This window comes from Polistes fuscatus, unplaced genomic scaffold (genome assembly GCF_010416935.1).
Source record: "Polistes fuscatus isolate 324 unplaced genomic scaffold, CU_Pfus_HIC Scaffold2, whole genome shotgun sequence".
Lineage (NCBI taxonomy): Eukaryota > Metazoa > Arthropoda > Insecta > Hymenoptera > Vespidae > Polistes > Polistes fuscatus.
This window is the reverse complement of record NW_025113096.1, coordinates 100,477-110,895: the sequence shown is the minus strand read 5'-3', so window position 1 is coordinate 110,895 and position 10,419 is coordinate 100,477. Positions and strand designations below refer to the sequence as shown.

General features: G+C 38.6%; 1 protein-coding gene across 1 annotated transcript; it reads left to right on the top strand.

The window, feature by feature from the left end:
- The first annotated feature begins 402 nt into the window (after positions 1-402).
- On the top strand, positions 403-10,116 carry LOC122517150 (14-3-3 protein epsilon). Its single transcript, XM_043635556.1, has 4 exons — positions 403-593; positions 5,042-5,348; positions 5,729-6,072; positions 6,227-10,116. Exons 1-4 carry the CDS (start codon positions 530-532, stop codon positions 6,280-6,282), a joined length of 771 nt encoding a protein of 256 aa, XP_043491491.1. The 5' UTR covers positions 403-529; the 3' UTR covers positions 6,283-10,116.
- The last annotated feature ends 303 nt before the right edge of the window (positions 10,117-10,419 follow it).

Below are 10,419 nucleotides of genomic sequence, written 5' to 3'. Positions count from 1 at the left end.
TGCATATGATATTGAAATGAAATACAAAATGCGAATACACGAGTGCCATCTTTCGAGCAATGACGCATAACTACTTCCCATAAAAGAAATTTATAATGATCGTAAAGAAGAAAGACGTAGAATCTGGAAAGAAAAGAAGAAAAAAAGAATGTCTCTATTAAAAATTGAGGATTTAATCGAGAGAAACACGTTTGTAAGAAAGGAATAGAAAGGACGTAGAGAAAATTAGGCTTTTTTGCTTTTTGGAGGGTAATTTGTCGAGGATCGTTGAGGAGGGCGCTGGTAGTAGTGACGTCACGCGTAATGATACACGGACTTGGACATGCGCCATGCGACAGGGTTTGCGTAAAGCGCCTTGCGGAGTCTGCGCGAGTCGGGAACTGCTTTCGATTGTTGGCGGGCGCCGCCATCTTGGTCAGTGAGCTTGCGAGTGGCTGTGCGAGGAGTTGTACGTATTTCGGTGAAACAAGCAATTCGTAAGATTTCCCTGAAAGCCCTTGTCTACTCGTCAAATCCACGCGCATCCAAGATGTCGGAACGGGAGGACAATGTTTACAAGGCGAAACTGGCCGAACAAGCTGAACGCTATGACGGTGAGTGGATATTTTTTCGAGTAAGGGAGCCGGCCTGGGCCAAAATGGAAATCGACCAAATTTCTAGAAGAGTGGGGCTGCTCGACTTTCCTACACCAAACCCGCCCATTCAATTCTTTAACTTTCATTAACATTTTCTCTTACTCTGAATTTCCTCTTTTTCACAAGTTTCGTTAACGAAGCTGGAATGAGATTTTTGAAGACACGTATAATGGCATCGAACCTACCAAGATCTGTCAAAAGTGTTGGAAGAAACGTCAAGTGCGAGACTAGCTTTGTTCGTTTTGTGCCAAAGAACCGGCAAGCTTACACATTTTTTTTTTCCTTTGGATAACTCTCGTGTCATTTCTCATTCTTAACGATCGAACGAGCGAACGAGCTCGTACAGGAATATCGACGATCTTCCTTTCTCTCTCTCTCTCTCTCTCTCTACTTCTTTCTTTATTCTCTTTCTCTTTCTCTCTCCCTCGGTCGGTCGGTCTTCGTCTCTCCCTCCCAGTCTATCTCTCTCTCGCTTATTCGGTCGGTCGGTCGGTCGTTCGCTCGTTCGCTCGTTCGCAACGACGTCGTCAGCGCTGGAGCAACGGCGGCGACGAGGTAGCGTTGCTAGGCGTACTGTGTTCGGGGTACTCGGAGGGACCCTTTCGTCCAAATAACCAGACAAATCGGAGAAGTTAAGAGATGACGATGATGCCGGCTTTACTACGACGGAGACACACGTAGTAACGCGTGTGCCGCTCGTGGCATTTGGCCTTGAAGAGCACAGAGAAATCGCACGACCAATCGACGAGACCGCCGGCTCGACCTTCGGCCTTCTCTTCTGTGCTCTCTCTTTTCTCTCTCTTTTCTACCTACCTACCTACCTATCCAGAAATTCCTCTCCGCTTTCCTTTTTGACGACCCTTTTGCCTTTTTCCTCGCACAACTGCACTTCTCCTCTTTGCCTTCGGTCTCCTAAAATCTTTTATATAGGCGTTAGGTATCTTTTTCAAATAAAGGAGGAAAAATAGTAGCTTCGTAGCTTCGTTTCTCATGACCGACTGCTGCTCGATACTTTTATTTCCATTCACGACGTACGCGCGTCTGTCTCTGTGTTCATTGCGAATGTACACGTATATACGTGATATATATGTACACATAGTCCAGTTCACGGATGGACTACATACATATATATCTATAAATCCATTATATACCTAATATACGTGTCATTCGCACGAACGTTGGTCTTAAAGCTTAGTAGAAAGTTTAAAAGAAAGTTCTGCTAAGTACGTTTTAGATGCCGTACTTTCTTCGTTTATATGTGTAAAGAAAGCTTCTCTTGGTAGAAGAACGTCGTAGGAATGACAAGCGCCGAGTCAAACGCCTCCTGCTTAGTCAACATCGATCGTGCGTAGAATGGGATGGGGATTGGGGTGGTGGGGGAGGGGGCTAATGATCCTAAGGGGCTAATATTTCTCGCGCGAGATATCTGTACGTCGACGAGTAATCAAATAGACCAAAAATGCAGGAATGCGTGCATCGAAGATTAAAGGAAATGGAATCGAAAAGAAAAATGTAGAAGGGTTGCGGGAGCGAGTATGTGTGAGCGGTGGGTGGGGTGGGGGGTAGTCAGGAGCGCGAGCGACCACGGCCGAAGGAAAGTATTGATCTGCTGCTGCGCCCGCTACCTTACGTTTCCGTATATCTCGGCCGGTATACTTCGTTCCTCGTAATTCCGTCGCTAACGAGACTCCGATATACCTTTTCTATTCGAATTCGCTTCTCCAAAAGATTCAATGATATAGCATGAAAAAGATAACTCCACTCATGAAATTGTTTTCGAAGGTTATTATCCTAACGAAAGTTCTTTTAATCATTTTGGTAAGATCGACGACGGACGACTTAGAGCGTTTACATTCTTATTTAAACAAAAAATTGGCTTTCATTCGAAAAGGGAACGGACAAAGATTCCAAATATCATTTTACAATTCACGGTGGAAACTCGGCCTGTCGACCCTGTAAAGTAGCCATAATTAAAATTTACTCGTATAGTTTCAATGTTGATATTGCATTATAGGTATTATTTGGAAGGGTTATTCATTTATGTTAGGTGTTTTATGCGAATTCGTCGAGGGCGCGTCCTGTGGTAGGAAGGCGCCACCATAGATACTGTTGCTTTTTCTACCGAGCTACTATCGATCCTTCGAGAGAGAGCTGCGCCGAATTTCGACTGTGGTGGTCGCATATATGTACTCTAGTATTATATGTTGCGCGCTAGTTTGGTAGGGAAAAAGATTCAAACATTCACGGTGCAGCAAACGATATCATTCTCTCTCTCTTTGGCAGACGACTTTAGTCGTTATGCGCATGCGCGAACTATTATCTCGATAAAAGAAAGTAGAGATGGTTGACTCTTGTGCTAAAATATACCCTATTTAAAGGCTAAAGCACCTACAAATTTATTCATTTATACATATATATACACATATATTATATTGTTCAAAATTTAACATCATTTTTTTATTCTATTACGAATATTTACTATAGTACAGTCTATCGTTTTATTTCTATATTACACATCCTACTTTTTTATTTAATTCAGTCTCAAATTTAGCCGCCTGCGTATAATATCTTGCGCACAACGAACAAAGCAACTTTCCGTCTCGTTTTATCGACGACGAGCCTTCCACTTAGGGCAATACGGTACTTGTCGCATATATAAGTAAAAGAATTTTATTATACGCTAAAAACTAGTAGTTTAAGGAAATAACGGGGTTGTCTGTACATATAAAAATTTACAAGAGACGAGTAATTAAAGTATAAATACGTTCAGAGTCGATATAACGGCAAGACTAAAGAAAAGCTCTTTTCAAAAGGGTGGAAAGAAATAAGAACGAATCTGTTCGCGTTTATTTGACTCTCTTATTTCGTTTTCGAGCAAAACAAGAACATTGTTCTAAACGATTACACACTTATAAAAAACTCATATTCGTTATCCATCGAAACAACGGCTTTCAACAAGTGACTCACTTTGTCTACTACTACTACTACTACTAGATTCCGTTGTATTATCAATCAAAGGGACGTTGAAAGAAAGTAGCACAGGTGTATTAGAGATAATGATTATCTACAAAAATACGTTAGCGTTCAATTGATAAACGTAATCGTTCATTTCAATATTTTCTTTATTATTTGCATTTTTTACTTTATCTTTTATTAATAAATGAACAAAGTTATTGACACGTCAAAATCATAAAAATGAAGAATACAATCAGAAGCGATCGTGTCAATTACTAATGAACTCATTATTAACGAAACGAGAAATCAAACTGGCACCGAACTCTTCGTTTAATCTTATTCGTATTAAAAAAAAATATATATATAATTTATAATAATTCAAAGTTGAAGCTTTTCGAGTAACATAGTCATTTTCGTTCGGAGCTTGTTGACGATAAATCAGCCGTTTAACGCAGATTTTCATTAGCCTCTCATCGCCAACGACGAACAAAATTCAAGCTATAACACGCATAATTAATAAATAATTAGTTTAAATGTTACATAATAATTATAAAAAATAAATAGTCGTAAAAAATTAATCGAAATATTAAGAGGAATAATCCGTTTAGGAGGCCCGTGTCGAATCCGATGCGCTTACGATGACGGCGCTGACCTGCAACTGTCTCGAATAGTTTACATCTCGGAGAAAAAAGTAAACATAATACGTAAGGATAGAAGTAGGGATAGAAGTAGGAATAAACATAGTTCGATCTTGACAAAAAGTCGGTAACGACTGTTTACCAAATTTCTTTTCGTTCGCAGTCTTGCCGGAGAATATCTAACGGTAACACGTGTTCCAACGGATTTTTTTCTTTTGTTAAGTGAATCTAGGCTTTTAATTTATTTTTTTTTTTTTTTTCCGAAACATTTTGGGAGCTAAAAAAGGGTGGATAATAAAAAAATGCAATTAATGTTACGTTGTATCATGAAAGCAGAGCCGCATTCTATATAAAACATTTTTCTTTTCATTTGAACGATGAATTTAGTTCGGCGTTTCGTTTGCTTCTTTTTTCGTCTAAATAATGATTCGATCGTCAATCGTCGTAATCCTTTTGTTTGATTTATTTATACATGTGTAAAATTCGTATTAAAAAGTCGTTTTAGGTATGGATAAATAAAAGTATCGAAGTATATCGTTCGCGCATGACCAGCAGTGGTATATCTAAATAGCGAGAGCACCTTTGCGAAGTTCAAGGGTTACCGGGTTAATATATGTCAGCGTACCTTTCCTACTTGATAACGTTCTAAAAGTAAAATAAAATATACGAGTAAAAGGATCGCTCGCGATGATATTGCTTTCGATTAATGTAATTTATTGAGAGTTGTTGTAGAAGGGACGACGAAGGGACGAAGGAGGGACGAAGGAGGATTTATTTGACACGTCGAACTTTTGTACCGGGGCTTTTTTGCAGAAATGGTCGAAGCGATGAAGAAAGTTGCCTCGCTGGACGTAGAGCTAACCGTCGAAGAAAGAAACCTACTCTCCGTCGCGTATAAAAATGTAATCGGCGCGAGGAGGGCATCCTGGAGAATAATTTCTAGCATCGAACAGAAGGAGGAAAACAAGGGTGCCGAGGGTAAGCTCGAGATGATCCGCCAATACCGATCTCAAGTCGAGAAAGAGCTCAGGGATATATGCGCCGACATACTCGGCGTTTTGGACAATCATTTGATACCTTGCGCCTCCACCGGAGAATCTAAAGTATTTTACTACAAAATGTAAGAAATCTTTCCATTTCTTTTCTTTCGATCTCTACGGGATGGGTCACGTGATTTTTCTTTAAACCGCTTCTTTTTTTTATTTTTTATGAGAATAATCGAGATTAGCTTCGACGAATGTTGCCGCCGCCATTGTAAATCTTCGACATTCTTTCCAACTCGTAATTAGTTGCGTGACTTATCGCGAGCGTGCATTAATAAGAGAGGTTGCTCTCTTCTTTCGGTAGTAAGAAAATGATGAAATCGTTAACGTAACGATATCTCGATTTACCGGCGAGTTAGGATCACGTGACGCATACCGTACATACCGTTCCTTCTTATCTCTCGTATCTCTCTCGCAAGGATATATCCTAATCGAAGGATTTGTTAATTGCATACAGGAAAGGAGATTACCATCGTTACTTAGCCGAATTCGCTATTGGCAACGACAGAAAGGAGGCTGCGGAAAATTCCCTGATAGCCTACAAAGCGGCAAGCGACATCGCAATGACCGAGCTACCACCGACTCATCCTATTCGTTTAGGATTAGCGCTTAATTTCTCCGTCTTCTATTACGAGATTTTGAACAGTCCTGACAGAGCGTGTCGCTTAGCAAAGGCCGCCTTCGACGACGCAATCGCGGAATTGGATACTCTTTCCGAAGAGAGTTACAAGGATTCTACCTTAATTATGCAGCTCCTTAGGGACAACCTCACGCTATGGACGTCGGATATGCAAGGGGATGGTTAGTATGTTTGTCGATTAAATTCCTTGGATGCTTTCAAGGAGGGGGGGGGATCACCATTAGTCGCATCAAACCTTTCCCTATTTTTCGGAGGAAACACCCCGCATATAATACCTATGTACCATCGCGCTAATATTTTTTGTGGCGTTCGCAGGAGAAGGAGAGCAAAAGGAGCAGCTGCAGGATGTGGAAGATCAGGACGTATCGTAACTCTAGCTGTAGTGAGTGTAATTTGCGCATTTAAAACTGAGACACATGAAAAAAAAAAAAAAGCAAAAACTCTTAATAACTCGTAAGCAAAAGAAAACAATTCAAGCAGGTGACAGTTTGAAGTGGGAAGGGGAGATCTTTAGCGATCGCGTGATCTTAAGCACGCGCAACGTATGGTTACTCAAAAAGAAAATGAAAATGAAACAAAATCGTATCATTCGATCCGGAGACAACACACACACACACACAAATACACGCGGGCGCGCGCGCGCACGCACGCACGCAAACGGACACGCGTACACACATATATATATATACGTACATATACATATACATATATAAACGCACACAGAGACGCGCATAAATACATACATCGAGTTACGGTGCACAGCAGAATTGTTGGAAGAAATAAGTTAATAATAAAAGAAAAAGGAAAAAAAATACACAGGCACCTTTGGGTGGTTACCAACGCGACTGGAAAGCATGTCTCTGAAAGAAAGAGAGGGAAAGAGGAAGGGAAAGCATAGGTGGGTGCGATTGTAAGTTCGTGTGGGTGTGCGCGTATCTACGTACTCGCGTACGTATCTATGCGTGCATGCATGTGAGAAAAAAAGAAGGAAAAAAGCATACGGTACTCGATCAAAATTAACGTGATTTACGAATGTCGTTGTTGAAAAGAAAAGCGAGATATAATTAATACTTAATTAAAGGTGACAATATTATGTTGAAATGAAAAAAGTGCGCGCGCGTGTTGTTGGTCTGTACGGCGATCGTATGTACGGCTCATTTTAACGGTATTATTCACATGGAACGAGCAAGCGCATCAGAAAAACAAGAAGAAGAAGAAGTTAACGAGAAGATGAAGAGGAAAATGATGAAGAAGAAGAAGAAGAAAAGTTCGTGTTTTTCCCATTCCCATTGTGTATACCCTTATTCATTTTACAATAGGAAACAAGGCACACGGCAATCGAGCCTACGGTGCGTTCGATTATTCGTTCGATCGTTCGTTCGATTGTCGTTCGTCGTTCGTTCGTTCCTTCGTTCCTTCGTTCGTCGTTTATTCGTTCGTATTACCCCGGCCCTAATCTCCTCCTCGTCCTCTTTCCCCGCTTTTTTACTGCGCGCATGATCGTCTCGCATGCCATGATAATAAAACGGTGTTATAAAGTCTATACGCGTAAATTGAGCGTAAAATGATCGGTATATGTATAGATATATATATATGCATACATCTATGTGCGTGCGTGCGTCTGTATATGTATGTATATGCATGTATATGTATATGTGTATGTATATATAATATGGAGAAGCTTACACACAGGAACCTTTCTCTTGAAAAAAGCAAGCGCGAGAGAGAGAGAGAGAGAGAGAGAGAAGGAGAAAGAGAGAAAAATCAATCGCGTCGTTCCTCCGTGAAACCGACGACAACATCGGCAACAATAAGAGGAAGGAAAAAGAAAAGACAAAAATAACAAAATAATAATTAATAATAATAATTATAATAATTATAATAATAATAATAATAATAATAGTAATAATAATAATAATAAAAAACGAGACCAAGAGTCACGCATTCCGTGAATAGAAAATTGTTTTACCGAAGCTTGAGATTTCCTTTTTTTCATCGCCGTCTAAGAGAAGAGCGCGCGCTTGTTAAAAGAAAGAATAAGAGAATTGTGAAAAAATAGAAATGAGAGAGGAAGACGAAAATAGAATAATCATCTTTATCTATGATGGCAACAGCAGCAACAGCAACGTAGCCTCTCCCAAGAATGAGTAAATAAATAAATAAATAAATAAATAAATTAAATAGTCGATGCAATAAACAACGCCCATTCAATTCGAATAATGGCTTTTTTTCTCGAGAGCAAACTTTATCGTCTAATAATAAAATATTACAAATAATAATCTTCGAAAGAAACTATAAGTATTATTATATCGAATTTTAATATCAGACTTTTCATTGTAACTGCCTTTTTACGCTTCTCCGAGACGACAAAAGGGAAAGAGGAAGGAGGCGTTCGCGCGTATTTGGGTCAAGGAGAAGCGTTGAAAAAGAAAAAAAAGAATAAAAAAGGAAAGGAAGAAAGAACGAAGAAAAAAAGAAGAAAAACGAAAGAGAAAATTATCGCGGTATGCCGTAGAGGAGACCTCCCCTATTTAGCGTTACGTTTCACAGCAAAGAAGTAGCTGTTTAGCTAGTTTGTAATGTGGTTGTACATTTTCATACGCCCTTTGTGTAAACTATTATCGATTGCTGTGGTATATAAATAATAACAGAATAAACGACTCTCTGTACCCTACTTTGAAATCGTCCGCGAACGATTATCGCCGCCTGTATATCCTTATCATCTTTTCTTCTCTTGGATTTTCGTCGGCCGCTTCTATATATTTCATCGGCGCATACTCGTGAAAAGGACAACCTCCCACCTTGACCACCCCCAGCTTTCCACCCCCTTTAGTTTTAATCGACTCGACCGACGATGGACTCGATTGCGAATATTTCTCCTAAGATCTAAAATTATTATTTCTTCCTTGGTTTTGTCTCTCTGTGAAATGACTCGTGCATACAGCAGATACAGCGAGTATCGCTTCGAATCTTACGACGCCGTTACGCTTGCCAGATTTTTCCTTTAAAACTATTGCCATAGCGTGTAGTATACCTTCGTATACAAGTTTAACTTGGAAGTACATACTATTATTTATAAACAAATACGAAAAATAATGCACGGACAACGCACTCGTCTTCTCTTTCGTCTTTAACAGTTGCTCGTCCTTTGTTCTCCCTGTTATTTAAATGATTTTTATTGGATTATTTATTTGCTTTTAAAATCATATTCGTATGAAAGGTCTTCTTCTTTTATAAATATATATAGAGTTTTCGCGACTTGGTAACGGAATTTAAGTGTTAAAGTTAAGTTTTTTTAGTAAATTTGTATGAACGAATACAGCACACGCACATACGCAAAACTATGTAATAATTGTTAATTTAATCGAAAGAAATGAATATTGTAATTTAAAAACACCGAGTATATATTCGGAGCACTGTCCTCCTCGAAATTCACCGTTAGACTAACTTTTTTGTTGTCTATGAAAGTTCGTTTATCTAATGTTGTTTATATGACTTTCCATAAAAGGAAATTCTATTTATTAGGAATAGTATTTTCGTTATACATGCAAGACCTTCGGTAAGTAATATAAACAATATCGAATAAAAGAACTCGCGCAGACGACAACGTGCCGGTCTAACGGTGGATTTCGAGGAGTGGAGTGGTTCCGAACATATACTCGGTGTTTTTAAACTACGATATACATTTCTTTCGATTAATTAACAATCATTTGTAGTATAATTAATACAGTACTACTACTGGTACACTGCACTCTAGTAATATTAACTCTAAATGAAATTCATTAAATATATAATTAAGATATACCAATGTATTTATTTGTAGATTGTCTGGATTCTATAATAAATACACTACAGCAGCGCGCGGAATAGTTTTTTAGGAAAAAATGTAGTAAGCGTAACGGTGTGTGTACGATTTCACATTATGGATGAATAAAGAAGACAAAAGAACGAACAAAAAGCAAGACTACGGCGTTGCGAGACGAATAATAGTATTGGCGATCGCAAATGTGACTCTTTGTAAATGCCTCATAAATTACATATCATTTTATCCTTTCGGAATAATTAGATACTCTTTTTAATTTAGGTCACATTCGTCATTATAAACTCGGTTTGGAAATGCATACAAATTCTAAGCGATGGCGATCAGTAATAGCTTTGTATTTAGATATAGTAATAGAAAATAGACAATTATATACACAGCGTAACCTCTTTTTATCGATTAATCCAAATATCAACGAGATTGTTAGAGATACCTACAAAATGTTAGCATTAAATTCGAAGTTATAAATGAGCATAACCCAAGTATTGAACGTTTATCGATATAGTTTTTTTTTTTTTTTATATCTATTGAAATAAGACGCTCTGTATTTCTCGATGCAAAAATATGAATTAAGTTAGAAGGGAATTTGAAAAGAAACCACGCACCGTAAGTATGTATGTATGTATATGCGAAATGTTTCCAAGCGTCTAACAAAGGCTATCAGAAACGTCAACCAATTTAAACTTAA